We start from the raw sequence: 18241 nt of genomic DNA, 5'->3' as shown, positions 1-18241 counted from the left end.
TCTCATTAATGCTGCAGCCACCTTCCAGCGTTCAATGGATCTGTCCTTTGGCAATTTGAGGAATAAGATAATTTGAATTTTACTTGGATGATTTAACTATGTTTTCTAGGAAAAGAGAAGATCATTTTCGTGATCTTGAGGTGATTTTGCAAAAGTGCAGAGAGCACGAGATTTCCCTCAATCAGAAGAAGTCTGTTTTCTGTGTCACAGAGGGAAAGCTCTTGGGTCACATTGTTTCAAAAGAAGGTATTAGAATTGACCCAGAGTGAGTAAGAGCAATCCAGCAGCTCAGTTTGCCTTCTAGCAGAACTGGCGTGAAGTCTTTCTTTAGCCAGGTAAATTTTTTGAGAAAGTTTGTACCTGATTTTTTTGAGATTACAAAGCACATTGTGGATATGATGAAGGGAAATCAGAATTTCAAGTGGAATGATGCTGGAAAGCAAGCCTTTAAGGATGTCAAGGTGGCCATTGCTCTTGCTCCAGTGTTGGTGCATCCATTTTAACAAAAAAATAATTATTAACTGCTATGCGTTGGAGCATACCATGTCTGCTATTCTTCTGCAGAAGAATAAAGAAGATATTGAGGCACCCATTGTATTTATGAGTGTGCCTTTGAAGAAGCAGGAGCTGAATTATTCCTAGATGGAGAAGCAATGAAGTTGTTCAGATTCTACATTTTTGCATTCTCACTCTGTAGTTTATATATATATATATATATTTGTACAGACGAATCCAAACCCCCGAAAAGGAATCTGACCAAACCCGTGAACTTGAACCTCAACCTCAAACTGGAATCCGAGCCCAAACTGGAACTGACAACTTAGCTTTTAGTTATCCATAGACATTAATATGATTTCTTTCTTTCTAAACAGAATTTTCTCATTATTGAAAAATGGAGTACTATATTTGACTTAATCAGTTTCACTTGAACCTGTTATTTAAAAACAGCAGATCATAAAGTAAGAATCTGAAAATGCATTCAGCATTTTTTTTGCTTTGTGAATAGATTGTAGGGAATTCAGTTTCAAAATTTATTCATTTTTTCTTTCTACTCTGGTTCTATTTATTATTGAAAACTGCAGTGCTATATTATATTTATTCAAATCAATTTTGTTTGAGCTTGTCCTTTTGAAGCATCAGATTATAGATTAGTGGTTTAAAATGCTGAATAAATTTTCTGACTTTGATGATGTCTGTGCCCACTAACTTCTGCAGCTAAGGACTTTCTTGATACGGAATGGTTTATCAATTCTTTTCAAACAAGGAAAATCTGCTTATAAAGACTACTACTTAAGGTGCGGGCTTTTGAAATTTATAAAATTGGCTTTGTGTTGGATCTCTGTGGATAAACATCATTTTTGATTATCATTGAACACTATTAAGATTTCAAATACTGTTATACTCTCTCTAATTGACATATAGGCTGTCGTTGGAAATATTTGTCATTGATGTCAAGGGCACTCATGTAAGATTGTTTAAATGTTTGTCATGAATGTCAAAGCAAAATCAGAATAGTTTGTTATACATTCCCATTGAAGAAAGTTGGTGAAATGAGAAGACTGACATGGAGACACAGTGAACAGCAATCTGTATGCATAGTTTGCAAGGTCAATTATTGAAGACACATAGGCACATGATATTGATATTGAAAGCAGCGATTAATATATATAAAAAAGCAGTGTTGTAAAGTAATAAGGTGGTACTTATTATTAGAACGGCAGTGAAGTAAAAGAAATAATATAAAATTATTAATTTCCAAATTAAGATAATAAAGATTATCAATTTAGAGGATCGACTATTCTAAAAGCAGTCGACTAAATATTCCATGGGCAATTTAAATATTTCAAGGTTTGGCAAATTGAACATCTTGATGAAGCTGTGAGCTGATGGCCGAGGATATTATCTGCCAAGTCGATGGAGTTTGAATGCTTTCTAATGTTCCTGGAGATCGTTTTTGATGAAGACATGTTTTGCCTGTGCGTGGGATAGCCGAGTGAGGCAGGGTATCCTCTTTTCTTGCTCTCAAAGTCACAAGCAACGTATTGCGAAGACTTCATTTGTGGTCGCAGGTGTAAGAGAACAAATTGGAATGTCCTATGTTGTGCAGGTCTCTCTGTTTAAGTAAAGTAGTCTTCAATTTATGTAGTGATCTTAAAACTAGCAATGTAATATTAAGCCGATATTAAGGTGGCAAACTACATCAATAAATTGAGTGATTTGCGAAGTGGTGATTGATGATAGTTTACAAGGATGCAATTAAGTAAAACATGAAAAGGTGTGATGGGATGATTGATATAAGGATGTGGTTCAATTCCTGACCAATCTGGTTGAAGAGATAACTAATACTAAGCAGCGAATCGGGAATTAAAACGATGTGCATTCCTAACAAGTGCATTCCCAATACATGGAAGGACATGTTTAATTGATAGTGTATGTTAGTAAAATAAGCAAACATTATATTCTATACGCCAGCAATTAATAAAAGGAAAAAGACACGTCTCTTCTAAGAATCTAAAGAGGCATCTCTTCCAAAGGGTGTGACTTGAAGAAGAAAAAGATATAAATAGAGATAGGGAAGAGGAGAAGAGTGTGGGTGTGGAGTTGAAAAATAAGATAGATCAAGTGCATATACAGCAAGGGACTATAAAATAGATTGCAGTTTTGATGAAGAGTATATGAAGATCTTTGAGAAGTACAAGAGAAGATAAGATTGCAGGTTTGATGAGAAGGATAAAGGAGTTATATAGCAGATTTATATGACTGAGTTAGAGATCATTTTGTAGCAGATTTGAAGATCAATTTGAGAGGAATAATTATAGTATAAGTTGTGAAGAATAGGATCATCCATCATCCATTAAAAGGTGGAAATCTGAATGGGGGGTTGATGCCTCTAGTGAGTTAAGCACTCATGAATAGAACGAGGGGTTGGTGCCTCTAGTGGGTTGATACCTACAAATTTGTCAAAGATGTTATCTGTATATAAAGAAGCTATTTTGCTGTGGTTTTCTCCCATAATGGTTTCCACATATATCCTGTGTTCTACTTGTGTTATATGGTAGTTAGATTTCATGTGAATGTTTATATGAAATTTATATGCTTTGGGATTAAGTTATGTGCTTTTATTATAAAGTTGAAAAAGAAAAAAAATGATGTGATATTGATTCACCCTCCCCCTCCTCTCAGTATAACCGTGTTCTCAACAGTCATAGCATCCATGGCATAGAACAAATGCAGAATAGCCAACTTTAGTTTTAATGCTGTTTTGTATCCTAGATTTTGCTTGATGTCTTCTCTTTGGTGTACTTGTTAACTTTATTTTAAATGACGGACATCAGACTATAAAAAATATAGAATAATATTTAGACGTCATACAAAGTGTGTCGTACCCCCTTTTTTTGATTAAAATAATTAATAATATTTTGTAAGTTGGGTTTGGTCAGTTTTATTTTTGGGATCATTAGCATATTTTATAATGCTGGTTATGAGAATGAGATGCCAAATACAGCATAAACCGAGTGGTTTGAATTTGGGAAAGGTTATTGGGGTGGCAAATTCCTAGGTTGACGTACGGCTTGCCTACAGATTCCTTAGGTTGACTGTTACTGCGGGCACAAAACATTATATTTCTTGTTCTTATTTTGGGGATGAATTTTCTTTGTGGCACATAAATGCAAATTTGGGAATGAATTTTCTTTGTGGCACATAAATGCAAATGCATCTTCCCATAAACAATTGGTTCATCAGCTAATATTAAACTTAAACTATCTATTAAAGGGATTAGAAATTCTGCAAATATTATATAGGGTCCTTACCTTCTATATCAGTTTAATGAGAATATTGAAATATTTATCAACAGAATTAGAGAGAGAGATATTTTAATTTTTTTTCTAGATGCTCATCCTTAAATACTGATTTTGGTGTGATAATGGATTGTTATATAATTTTTCAATGGAATCCTTCACCAATTCACTAGTCTTTGCATAAAAATTAAGGACAATCAAATTTTAATTGAACCTTCTTGAGTTTTTGTCTGTCTGATGCTTATAGACATGACAATGACTATTTTGCCTAACTTTTAGTGTTCAATGACATTGTTTATTGGTCAACTGAAGAAATTTTCTGTGCTTAGAAATAGAGACACTTTGGAAATTGTAGTGTAGTGTTTTGTGGTGTCTCATATCATCATCAAAGATGAAAATTATATATGTAATCAGCAAAACTAGCTATTTTAAAAAAAAATATGTTGGGAGGAACAATCTGCAGTGTCACCTTTCCAAATTTGATCGATTTCATAGTAAAGGACATAGTGATTTGTAATTGAGTAGTTGCTGGAGTGTAACTATTTATTCATTAAACTGAGGTAGTATTGTTTCTATTTTACAATGCCCATCAATTATATGCTGTTAAAGCTTTATTCAAATTTCATTTCATTGCCTTGTCTGATTCGCTATCTTTCTGAGTATTGTTCATATTTAATCATATGCTACCTTTGACAGGCAAATGAAAATCTGGGGCACATCACATGCAAAGCAAAAGGAAATGAGCAAGATGCTGGATGAGTGGTAAGTCTGACTCTTAAGCTTGCTACTGTCAAAACTTACCATTGGTAGATAAATCCATACTTTGGTACTTTCTGATCCCTGGTGAATATTTTATAAATTTATTCTATTGCTTGTATCTTCTCTGGTAAGTCATTAATATATCTAATTTATTTTGTTTTTTGTTTGTTAAGGGCTCTTTACATTTTAAAAAAACATGGAGGCAGACAGATTCCTTCGTCCACTTACCTGTCAGAAGCCGAACCATTCCTTGAGCAATACGCTCGTCAGAGTGTTCAAAACCAGAGATTAATTGGGTCTGCTGGAAATTTGATCAAAACTGAAGATTTCTTGGTTGGCAGTGTGGGCGGTCTGACTGAGGAAGATGATTTGGTCCTTGGAGATGAGCAGTTACCTATGACACCTCCTGCAATTGATAAAATATCCAAAGCTCAGGGAATGATAGTCTTCTTTCCTGGTAAACTTTATCTCTTTATCTTCTGTAGTAGATTAGTGAGCTTGTATTCTATATTTGCACTCATGTTTTTGTATAAAATCATAATCTCCAAGGACAGGGGAGCTGCTTGTGTAATTCACTTTTTGATAACTTGAAAATTAAAATTGCAGTAATAAATAGAAACACTATAAATCAGTGGACATAATGCTGTTTAAGTGCTTGATCCAAAAATTTAGGTTTTTATCATATCAGGTTTTTAGATGCAATCACTGCTAATGGTAAATGAAACATAAGTAGGTTGTCTTGAAAATAGTAGACTTTGATTAGCTTGAAAACAGCAAGCGATGTACTCATTTTTCATGTTCTTAACTATTGTTTTCTATAGGGGTACTATGAGAAAATTTCAAGGCATTTTTAGAAGAGTATTTTAAGAGGAAAATCACAATCATGCAATTTTGCAGTACAGATAAAGAAGGGAAAATTAATTGAAGTGTCTGAAAATGACAAAAATAGGCTGAATGAGCTCAAAAGCATGTCAAGTGTTCATACAAATGAAAGGAGTGCCTAAATCATCTCTTATTTTGGAGATAAAAGAAGAGCTTACAAAGAAAATGTGAACCCGAAACAACACATGAAACCAGAAGTATTCATTTTAAAAGCAGAATTTTCAAAATACAGTAAAAAAGGAGGAATGGATCTTTGATATAGATCACAGGATGGAGAAGGGGCATGGAAATCTGCAATTCTCATCGGCATAAGAATGCATGTAGCATCATCGCTCACTGTAGTGATGAGTTTTGAAGCTGTTTCAGTTTGAGAAGAGGGAAATTGACAATCTGGCAGGACAGTGGATCTCCTCCTTAAATTGCAGGACTATTTCAAAACATTGAACACACAAGTTGTAGTAGCCAAAAACAGAAGCTAGTGATACAGTTCTAGACCAGAGTTGAGTGTTGAATCTTGAGAAGGGTTGTTAAACAACTTGTGCTAGACCATTAGATGTTGTAGGGCAAGCTGTTCTTTCAACCTTCCTAGTAATAGGATATTGTCCAACTGGTATCATATCTCCTATGCCAAATCTTTGTGTAGCTCTAGGGTTGTTAAAACCTTCATTATGTAAGTGGTTTTGAGAATGATGTAATAAGTCTGGTGAGTCTATCTAAACTCAAAAAAATGGATGACGAAAACATGACTATTTGTATAAGTGACAAAGCTAAAAATTTCTGGCTGGGGTGAGAGTGGAATGAAGATGATTCTGTGGATCTGATTAACTCCACTTCATTGGCAGTAGTTTACATCTCATTCCGAGACCAAATGTTTCCTTCAAATCTAATTTTGATCAGAACACTTAAAAAACTTGTATGTGGTTGCATCTTAACTTTTTGTTGAGATTATTAAGTTCTCTTGAATAAATATTTGAGATGAAACTTCAGCGACCACATGGTAAGGAGTATAGAGCATTCTTAAATTTTTCTGGAAACATAGAGTTGCTATAATACTGATAGAGATGTTAGATTTCTTCAGATGTTTGGAAGAACATTTATAGGTCGTTTTTTATAATCTTTGCTTTTATTTTTCTGGTATCTGAAAGAAGTTGCAAGTTTGTACTTGAATCTTATTTTAAGAGAGGTACGAGATAGATGTTTTGGATTACCTGGAGTGTTGGATATCAAAATGACTTATGGGAGATGCAATTCTGCTTGATTTTTCCTACCCAGGTAGAAATTTAATTGATAGATCTACTGTAATGAACTTAAGGGCTATTGATATTAATTACATTTACAATTTCTTAGTTACAAAGACATTTTGCTTTTGCCAATTTTAATAGAAAATCATTGACAAATCCACTTGCTGATACTTGTCAAAGGATCTGCTGTTTATCACAGACAGTATTCTTTATACAAAGATGCTTGGTTTTCTCATTCCAATATTACAATATCATTTTCTGTAGATGTCAATTATATTCCAATTTTCCTAGTTGCATAGGCAGTTGGTTTTGGTGCTCTGTAGAATTTCATTGGACAGATCTACTTTGCTGAAACTATATGAAAAAATTGATTGCGGAGAGTATAATCCTTTCTGCTTGATGTTATTTTTGTGGGTCATTTTTCTTATCTCATGCTTTATGCTTTCAGGAATACCTGGCTGTGGAAAATCTGCTGTTTGCAAAGAGATTATTAATGCTCCCGGTGGCCTTGGAGATGAACGGCCTTTGCGTAGCCCAATGGGTGATCTTATCAAAGGTATGGAAATATAATTATTAAACCTTTTAAATTTATGTTTCAATGATTGGATTGTGAAACCAGCTCAATTGACTGGTCATTGATATAAAGCTAAGAATTGCAATTCATAAAAAGCTGTAAAGAGAATACTCAGATCCATCTGAATGATTTAAAGTACTCAATGGAACTTCAAATTCCAATCTATCTAAAAGATATTATCAACAAGAAATTGGCTGGCAAAGTCCCCTAAATGGGTGAAGTTCTATATACACTTTAGATATGATTGAATTCTTATGTTAGGTCAAAGGTGCTCTATTGATCTATGTGCTACTACCTGTATTGTGAATTTAAATAAGTTCAAGATGTAAATGTAACAAGGTTTGTATAAAGGTTATAGCTTTCACATTTGAGCATTTGTTGCTAAATGTTATACATAGGTATTCCCTAAATCTATCAAAAATTTTCATACAGCTTGGATGTTCATGATCAGAGTTAAACCCAAGTGACATGTACTTGCATTGACTAATGCTGTCAATATCTTCAATCAATTTCCAAATCAAAATGTATGGCTATCATAAAATATACTTGTGAATATTTGCAATAAGGATTTAATTAGATCTGTTGTCTTTCTTGTACTTAAATATATCAGATTGACTTTGCTTATATACTTTTCTTAAAAGTCATTCTATATTTAAACTGTTGTACCTTTGCCTATCTTATTGCTATCATCAAGCTAACTCGCAACCAATGTATCATGATGAATATGCATCTGCTTGTTTTCTTGGATACATATGCACCATGTGCTAAAACAGAGACCAATAATTTGATGATGCAAACAAAGATCTAAAAATGAATAGCAACTTCAGCATAGATGACATATGATTTTGAGATCGAAATAGTTAAGTCGCATCCAAATCTACCACTTAGATGAACGAACAACATCAACACAAAGCTTGACACCTTCATTCAGCTTCCATTTAATCAGTGAAATCACAAACACAAATGGTACAATATTCCAACAGCATGAGCATAGCGTCAACCATCATTAAGAATAGCTTATGCCCAAAACACTTATTTATAGGTTATAAGATGCCCAATTTTTAGGACCAATGATAATCATTATTTAATATTTATCCCAAAAATCAATGTTTTATAGAACAAATGCTTTAAGCTTCCAAAATAAACGTGGTAAATTTGAGAATGTTTTTGTGAAAATTCTTCATGATGTGTGTGTACCTGGAGTTGGGTGTGTGAATGTGAAAGTGAAATCTTGTTTCATAATATAGAGTAAAAATGATAAATATTAAAAGAAGCAATTATAAATATTAAAACTTCTAACCAATTTTAATGTAGTTCAGAGAAGTTGGGAGTTTAGACCAGGTCTTTATTGGACAGAAATTAACGGCTTTCATTTAAAAGATAAAATTTTTGGTGCATAGACATATATCCTTTATCTCTTCAAAGGTATTCGATTCTTTTTTGTGTGGTATTCTATATGTTTTAATTACTTGGTTTGGTGCTACATTTCATCATTTTTTGAAATTCCCATTTGCTTGTAAATTATGCATATATTAGGACTTAAATTTTGAGTGTCATTTTGTGGGTTTATGCATAAGTAAGTTTTCCTTATGAGCATGGAATAAATTTTTTGAGATAACTCTTATGGTTTGAGATATATACTTATAATAATTTTAAAATTAAAAGCTTAAGTTAATGCTCCATCGAATATTATACAGGAAGGTACTGGCAGAAGGTGGCTGAAGAGTGGAAAAGAAAGCCATATGAAATAATTCTTGCTGATAAAAATGCTCCAAATGAAGAAGTTTGGAGACAGGTAATTTTGAGACAAATGGTTAATCCTAATTGTTTTTTTGCCTCCTTGTGCAAGGCGTAATGTCTGTTTAACATTGAATGCACGGCTGACACATAAATGCCGGCAAGACAATATGAAAGGTCACGGTGTGTGTAGCAGGCTCAGTTTGCCTGCAATATTCCAATTTAGTTATCAAAACCTGTATGTATGGCAGTTTGCCTTTGATGTATTATTTGGGAAGAAGTGGATTTCAGTAATTTTCTAGAGAATGGGGATTGAAACTAGGTTGTCAAGGAAACACATCTTCAAATGGGAGAAGGGAAATGAAGAAAGAGAAGGGCAATAAGTACTTGACTCAGAGTATCTAGGGAACACATCTTTTTTATATATATTTTTGCCCTAAAAATTTGCCTCCATTATTGTTATAAAACATTCAAATAAATGCAGATTGAAGACATGAGCAGGAGCACCAAAGGAGTAGCAGTACCAGTTGTAACTGACTCAGAAGGTAGTTTCTTTTCTTTTGGCTGGCTTTTTTGGAAGTGGCTTGATTTATTCCTAAAATTTTCTGCATTGATTAAATGATTAATTGGTATGTATTTGAATACAATCTTATGGTAAATATTTCTTTGTTTGTAGGATTGTGATTTCATGTGTATAGAATCATAGATCCACACTATTTTATGAAAATGTCACACATTTTGTAGTATTGAGTGTTCATTTTCATAACATAGAGAACACAAGATAGAAAATGAAAAGAGTCTTTTATAGGACAGATGATATGATGTAAAACCTTGATTTATGATATTAACCCACCACTCAATCCGTCTAGTTGGGATGTTACAAGAACAGGTATGACAGTTGCGGAACATAAACCTTGTCAGGAACAGCCATTCATAAAGAAAAATTAAATGATTCAAATCATAACGACTCCTTGTAATTCACAAGATAATTAATCTTTATTATGATTTTATTCGTCAGTAATTCACTAAGTACAATGATGTTGTAGTAAAGACAGGAAGCATGAGTAGATGCAATGTCGGTTAGACATATAGAAAACTTGGGTAGGACGTGTTGACGTGGCTAAAGTCGCATTGCTGCAACTCTATCCGGCCAACGCAAAATATGATGATCTTGCTGAGTATCCTATCCTCTCTTGTATAAGGAAGCCCTAATGCTGTTTTTAATCGATCAAAGGGGACAACCTCAAGGTTCCAAATGTCAGTTCTTGACTGCGGAATAACTCAGTGACTAATGTGTTTTGCTGGGAGCATAAGGGCACAAGGGGCCTTACGTTTTGCAACAAGCTGGTCTGTATCTGATTCTCGAATTGGGAAATAAATGAAAAAGAGAAGGGTTTAGGAAAATGAAAATTAATAAGACTGGTATGCGGGTAGACAAATTCAACATAACCAATCCCTGTTTGGCCAGAATGGCTCACAACTTCGTAGGAACGGTGCAATCTTCAAGGGGACTTGGAAGATTTTCAGACTGCAAATGCATGGCTAAGCACCCAATTCTGGCGCAGCTCAGACAGATACCTGCAATTGAACTAAACGCAATTAAAGGCTCAGGCTAACCATACACAAGAACATACAATCAGTATATCCTCAATGGTATGAGCCTGAATCCTCAAATACGTACACACCCAAAAGAAAGATCTATCTAAATTGCTGAAACAAACCATGCAAACAGACTAAAACCAAGATGATAAACATCAAATCAATGTCCATTATATTGATTCTAGCTGCCTATTACAACAATTTCTGCAACATTTCTATGCTACTCCTAAAATTTAACCTTCTACAATCTGACCTATTCTAACTACCTAAAAATCTAACAATAATCTAACTCTCTAACCCCTTACAAAAGAAAGGCCTCTGCCTTTTACAAAATTTACAATTTGAACTGGTGGCTAGGATTGACTGCATCCAAGGGACCTAATCTGCCTTCTAGAAGTTGGCAGCTTTAACCCATGCCCACTCAATTCTCAGTTATCCCTCCAACCATATTTCCAACTACCTACAACTATTTGGCATTAATTCGGTCAATCCGGTAGTTGAACATAACTGTCCACAACTGACCTGTGTTCCACTTGTTTCAAAATATCTTGAGCGGGACCCACAGGCAGCCTTTTACAATAAAACAGTTTTAGTTTTCAGAAACTGAACTTCTGGAATTGATTTCTTACTTGGCAGTGACCTGAAAACTCCTTACCTTTCATTTCAAATGTCTCCTTAGATCATGTACATAGCTTACCATCATTTCTATTCCCTTTATTACTTCCCCACCGGTCCCTCATTATTACTTTGTTATGTCCCACATACCTATCTTATTTCTAATCTTCTTCATAGTCAACTTTATTGCCACCATGTCTTATCCTATGTCCTTATTAAATAATGACTAGAAATATCTTCCTCACATGTATGATTGTCCCCTTTGCATGGTCAAACACTACTATATTTATTACCTTATGCTCCTTGAAAATTTTTATCCAATAAAAAATGTCTCATATACTTTTATTTTTTTCTTCCTATAGCTCTCTATTATTAACTGCTGTATCCTATAGTTCCATTGACCTACTTTTGGTCATTTGTGGACATGAATATTATTTTTCTTTCTCTCTTTCTTTCTTTAAAGCACACTTGCTTGACACTATTTTCTTTTGTCTTACATATGCTCTCTGACAAGGCTTTTTATAGGACTTGAATACTTGGAGGTTAGAATGAGCATTTTATAGAGAAACAACCAATTTAATTACTAGGGATCATGAATGACCTTATCTTCTTCTAGCCATTGCTACTTTGGTGATCTTAATTTGAAAACTCCACATGAGATCTATTTGTAAGACAAGAATAGACATTCACAATAAATTCTCTTAGGATTAGTTGATAATCTATATGGGAGGTGAGAATGGACATTCACAATAAATTCATCTATGTGGAATGGGTCAAGACTCAAAATCAATAAGGTTGGTATGATTTGTTTGTTCTTGTCTACCATGGGGCACAAAAGTTGAGTTTTGATTACCTTGAAGTTCGCCATGTTAAATTGTTCAATATTAATGTGTTAACCTTGGTGGCACCAAGAGATTTCATTAATAAAACATTTTCTGAAGGTTTGGTGGTCTTTAGCATTAATAAAATATTCTAATTTGATTCCTGCAGTATTTGCAAGTCACTTCTTCAAGCTATTCACACTAAATCCACCATATCACTTTTGCATGGTCAACAAAGAATGACACCTAGGTGTTGTCCATGAATTACTAAAGATGTTTATTTAGTGAGAGATGGCCTCTATGAGTTTATTGAAGGAAAAAGAGTGTTAGCAATATGTAGTCATGGAATGCATCACAGTTTGCAGTCTTGGACTTGGAAAGTTGTAATGTCCCCTACAAGAACCTTTCTCAGTTGCCCTAAATTGCCCTAATCAGGGTTTGGAGGATGCTTGGAAATGTGTATATTGAATTAGAACCTTAATCTTGAACCTGCAACCAGATTACTAACACCAATAAACATAATATTTAACAATGTACACATAGAACTTTCATGCTTATGGTGTTCCAATAAATGCCTCTGGAGCTCCATCCAATCAACCCATTGCTATTGTGAAGAATCATGGGAGATCATACAAGGCGCTTTTGAGCCTATCCAACAGGTTTAGGGGTATGGAAGTACCACCATTGTGTTACCTCCTGCTTAATTCTTTAGAGTTCAGGGGTACGGAAGCACATCCATCAATCAACCCCTACTTAACCTAGAATGGATTTTGGCTGCTTGCCCTCCTTATATGCACCATATCATCCCCTCCTCAACAGAATGTCTGATTGGTTGGAGTTCTACAGATTCTGCTCATTCTATCTTATGCAGAATTTAGAAATGTGTAACAGATTTATTACTGATTTAGAAATATATATGCAGACTTAATACAACAGAGTTGTCATTCTAAGATCATATAACTATTATTTACATATAAAAGCATATTGATTCTTAGTATAAATCATACCACCAAAATAATAAAAATACTCGGATTGCTGAGCGATTGATGTGTATGTCGCAGTCTGAAGGCACGTGAATGCTTTCTTTCTTTCACAATCCAGATACTTTGATGCCCTATTTCAAATAAATTCTTCTCCCTTTTATATCTCTCAATATGAGGGAGAAGTCATGCCTCTTCATTATCTCTGTCCTTTTGCAAGAGTCACAACTCTTGAGCCTTAATTATATTTTAATTATCTTTTATTCTAGGAAATTACTGTCTTGAACTGTTTTCTTTATTTAATTTAATGATCAATATTTCCCCTAGATAAATATTAAATGATTTTCTTATTTAAACTGCTATTATCTTATAGGCCAGCTGTCTTGAATACAGTTTAAAGGCTGTGACTTGATGTAATCAATACTGCTGTGACTTCTCATTTTGGTGGGGACATGACAAAAGTACTCAGCAAGCCCAAACTTTTTGACTCCGCAAAAGCTCCGCAACTTAAAAACACTAAAATTTCTAAAAAATACACATTTATTTTTTTGCAAAATTAAATTACAATATATTAAATGAGTCTGAAAAACCATGGGGTTGTGTTTTCTATTGGATTTGATTCTTCAATATATATGGATTACAAAATCGCATCATTATTTGAAGTCGAATACTGAATACAATGCTCATGGATAACTATTATGATGTAATGTCCCCTACTAGGAGGCTCCCAATTCCTATAACTTAATAATAGTTCTGATCTGATCTGATCTGATCGATGATCATGTCCCTGGATGCTTTTGACTCCTTTTCTTTATATCTCTCAATGTGAGGGAGAGGTCACACCTCTTCATTATGGATGCCCTTTGGCAAGAGACACACCCTTTCACCATTAACACCCTTCATTACTTCTGCCCTTTGAAGGGGACACAACCTTTCATAATCAGATCTGCACTTCTTATTTAAATCAGATTTGCACTTCTGATTTCCAAATTATCCCCTTCTCAAAATGAGGTTCTCTTCTCGCTTTTATATCCCATTTTTGAGGGAGTCACAACTTTTCCTTCCATGTCTTTTGACATTCATTAAATTAATTAAATTTTAATTATATTATTTTATATTTTAATTTAAATTTTATTTTTGTTCTTTTCTATTTTAATAATATTATTATTTATTATTAAATTTTATTCCAAAGTGGGGACATTACATATGAATTTAGGGTTGTGAATGTAGATTTTCTTTTATAAGCATTTCTTATCAGTGAATAAAATTCTCTAGTCTCTAAGATCTTACTTGCTTTTTATGGATTGGAGATGCCCTTTATGAGCTATCTAGTTTATTGATATTACATAAATTTGGTTGATATCTGTTTGATCTTAATCGTCAAATTATGACTTCTTGTGCCCTCTAATTCAATAACATTTCTAGAGTCCCAAAATAAGAACTGGCAAAATGTTTATAAGGTTAAGCTGAAGATATTTGACATCATCCTTGTGTTTCGGTTGCAAAGGACCATCCTTAGCTCTATTGCCATCAAATAACCTATCCTTGTACAATTCAAATAACCTTGAGTAGATCATTTGTTATCGCATGATTTCTTGGTAATAAAGATAGGGTGAGCTCCCAACTCTCACTAATGGTGATTTGGATCAAAGGCCTATGCCTTGTTTTCTTGGCCATACCTAGAGGAGTTTTATGAATGACTAGTGTCTTGTGGATTGGAACTGCGATATATAATGTTGTAGAATAATTGTTGCTTAGGACAAAAGTTGTCAAATTTTATCAGGATGATATCTTTATGTGGCAAGTGGAAACCTTCATGACCATTGGTCTAAGGTCATTGTAGGGTTGGTAGGAGGTTGAGAACCGTTAGAACTCTAAACTACCCTTGAGCTTGTGAGTTGTGGATAGTAATTAATCCAATGGCAGGTGGGCCCACTTTTTCCCATGTAGGCTATAAACATTATTGTCACTACCATTCCAAGATGGGAGATGAAGGAAAGTGGAGAAATAGGTGGTCAAGGAGGTTTGTGGAGATTTGATTTGGAAGTGAACATGGACACTTCTGGGAAAAAATGTGGTTGGATGTTGAAATCCTGCAAACCAAACATAATAGAAAAGTCTAAAAGAAAGCTTTTGGGAAACCAAAGGTGAACTATAGGTGAAGATGGAAAGGAAATACTACATTTGGCTGGGAGGGAAAATCAAGCAAATTTAAAAAACCTTAAAGCACCAAAAAAAAATGAATCAAAACCTCTAGAACTTAGGAGTCTTAATACTTTTCCACAATTTCCTTAGGGATCCTTTCCCTGCTCGGCATCATGCCTTGGAAAGTTTTGAAGTATCCCCACAGAATAGCTTTTTGAGCTTGTGCATCTCCTAAACCTTCTAGAGTTTCCTTTATTTGCACTGCCACCAGCCTGTCATAGGTCCATTGAACTTTGCCTACACCGGGGACCTCATTCATGAAAATAGAAGTATAGGCAGATAATCAGGGTACCAAATTTAAATACATTCTTTTTGTCTTGCTTTATCTTCTTCAGATTGTTAAAGAGCTCACTTGATGTTTAAGGGCATCTGTCACATTGTCAGGTTCGTTTTTAGATAGATCATTCATAAGAGCAACATAGCTAGTAAATTTATTAGGTCTTTTGCTTTCTCTGAAGGTTCCTGAAGGAGCAACAAACCTCTGAAATTCTTCTACTGTTTTGGTGGCCCATAGTGGTCTTTTCTTGAGATTTCTAGGTGAGTTTTCATTTTCATTTTCAGTTTCATCTAGATTCTCCCTCTGAAACTCAAGAGCAAGATTTTCATCTAAGTTAGAGGTGGGTACATAGATTTCAAGTTCTATGAAGTTCTGAGCTCTTTTGAAAGCTAGATCCTCTTCAAATATTACATCTCTACTTAGTTCAATATTTCTTTGACCAGGTACATAGATTCTGTAGGCTTTGGAGGTTTCACTATATCCTACAAGTAATCCTCTTTTTCCAGAAGGCTCTAGTTTTAGTCTCTTTTCTTTAGGTATATGGATATAGACAGGGCATCCAAATATCCTAAGGTGGCTAATATCAGGCTTAATCTTAGTGAATACTTCTTCAGGTTTTTTGTCCTCAAGATGGGAGTGAGGGCACCTGTTCTGTATATATATAGCGGTGCTGGATGCTTCAGCCCAGAGATTTGTGTTAAGGTTTTGATCTAGGATCATGGCTTTGGCAGCTTCAACTATGGTCCTATTTTTCCTTTCCGCTACGCCATTTTGTTGAGGGTTATAAGGTATAGTAAGCTCCCTCTTAATCCCATTATCTCTACAAAATTCTTTAAATGAATCTGATGTGTATTCTCCCCCATAGTCGATTCTTAGGGTGTTAACTTTGTTTCCTGAGTGGTTTTCAATTAGTGATTTAAATTCTTTAAATCTAGAGAGGATCTCTTCTGATTCTTTACTTTTCAGAAAGTAGATCCAAGTCTTCCTAGAGTAGTCATCAACAAATATTACATAATACAAGAATCCCCCTAGAGAGGATACGGACATAGGTCCGCATACATCATAATGAACTAATTCTAGAATTTTGCTAGTTTTCCTAGTACTATTTTGGAATGCAGCTTTGGTATTCTTACCTAGGGCACATCCTTTGCATGCCCCTGAATGATCTTGCTTTAACTTGGGTAGACCTGTGACAAGGTTTCCCATCGAAGATAAAGCCCTAAAATTCAGATGACCTAATCTTCTATGCCAAACTTCATTTGCATTAGTGGCTTCATGGATTAGGGCTAGATTAGGTTCGGTGCATAGTTCATACAAAGAGCCCCGTCTCTGTCCAATGGTCTTTGCCTTCTTGATGGAGGAGTTCTTTGGCCAAGCCAATACTTTGTTGTCCATGAATGTCACTCTGTATCCATTATCTTCTAGTGCTGATATAGAGACTAGATTTCTTTTGATGCCAGGGACATATAGTACTCCTTCAAGCCGCAGGGTTGTGCCTGTCTTCAATTTGATGGTGCAGGTTCCTACTCTGACTGGATGTGTGGAGTCATCTTCGATGGTTACGTCCTCATCACTCTCCTCTGTCATGGAATCAAGTACTTCTCTAAACCCAGTGATGTGCCTGGATGAACCACTGTCAATCACCCATGAGTTGATTTTGTTAGAAGTTTGACTTGTGAGTGCTGAGTAGAATACATATTTCTCGGAGTCATCTTCCCCTTTAGTCTTTCCTGCTTTAACAAATGTAGAATGTTTTTTTTTTCTTTCCGGGCATTTTGCAACGAAGTGTCCGAACTAATCACATTTGTAACATTGAATGTGAGATAAGTCCTTCTTTGAAGTATTCTTGCCTTGATGACCTTTTCTCTTTCTAAACTGCCTTTTCTTGTTATGCTTGGTGGAGTTGGTGTTTAGAACTTGTAGATCTTCATCTATATTCTTGTGTTTCATTCCCATATTGTTCAATCTTGATTCTTCTTGGAGACAGTCATCCCTTAATCTTTCAAACTTGGGATATTTGGACTTTGCACTGATGCCTTCGACGAATGTGCTCCGAATGTGCTCCATCCACTAGGCAACCCATCTAAAGCAATGAGTGTTAACTCTTTGCTTTGGATCTCATAGTCCAGAGTTGCAAGTTCATCTTTTAGAACTGATATCCGCATAAAGTAGGCGTTGATTGTCTCCCCTTTGTTCATGGTGATGTGATTTATTTCTCGTTTTAATGCTAGAGTTTGACTTGCATTCGATATCTCAAATGTGCTTTCAAGAGCTTTGAACATTTTATAGGCTGTCTGATGTTTTCTTATGATGGGCATTATGTTGTTTCTCACCCCATCAACTATTATTTTTATTGCCTTTTCATTTCCCTCAATCCATGCTGATTTGTCAGGTTCATTTTTGGGTTGATCATTTTTGGTTTGAACAAACGAATCCACTTTGTTCTCCTTTAATATCATTTGAATTCTGAATTTCCAGGCTGAAAAATCATTGCCACCTCCGAGTCTGTCTTCGAATCTGATAGCATTGGCCATTTTGAAGAAATGTGATGTAGTATATAAATTTGTTCTTAAATTTGTTTCACGAAATTAAATAGCCTCAAGTTCGGTCAACGTGGCTCTGATACCATGTAAAAGTAATGTAATTTCCAATTTAATGAACAGGTTATATGTAGGATGGTGTATTTTAATTATTGATATTATGGCAATGGTACTAATATTGCTATCTTTCTTTTACTGCAGGTTAGGAGGA

At 34.8% G+C, this 18241-nt stretch overlaps 1 protein-coding gene across 1 annotated transcript in view; it reads left to right on the top strand.

Moving 5' to 3' along the window:
* The window catches only part of LOC131034450 (tRNA ligase 1), a 247865-nt gene that overhangs the window by 103189 nt on the left and 126435 nt on the right, over nt 1–18241 (top strand). Inside the window, exons 15-20 of the mRNA XM_057965948.2 lie at nt 1216–1295; nt 4497–4562; nt 4733–5016; nt 7131–7238; nt 8954–9051; nt 9478–9538. Of these exons, the coding sequence (XP_057821931.1) occupies nt 1216–1295; nt 4497–4562; nt 4733–5016; nt 7131–7238; nt 8954–9051; nt 9478–9538 (697 nt within the window). The remainder of the gene's footprint in view (nt 1–1215; nt 1296–4496; nt 4563–4732; nt 5017–7130; nt 7239–8953; nt 9052–9477; nt 9539–18241) is intronic.

This window comes from Cryptomeria japonica, chromosome 5 (genome assembly GCF_030272615.1).
Source record: "Cryptomeria japonica chromosome 5, Sugi_1.0, whole genome shotgun sequence".
Lineage (NCBI taxonomy): Eukaryota > Viridiplantae > Streptophyta > Pinopsida > Cupressales > Cupressaceae > Cryptomeria > Cryptomeria japonica.
Note: the sequence above shows the minus strand (reverse complement) of the source record. Positions and strands in the feature narration are given on the sequence as shown.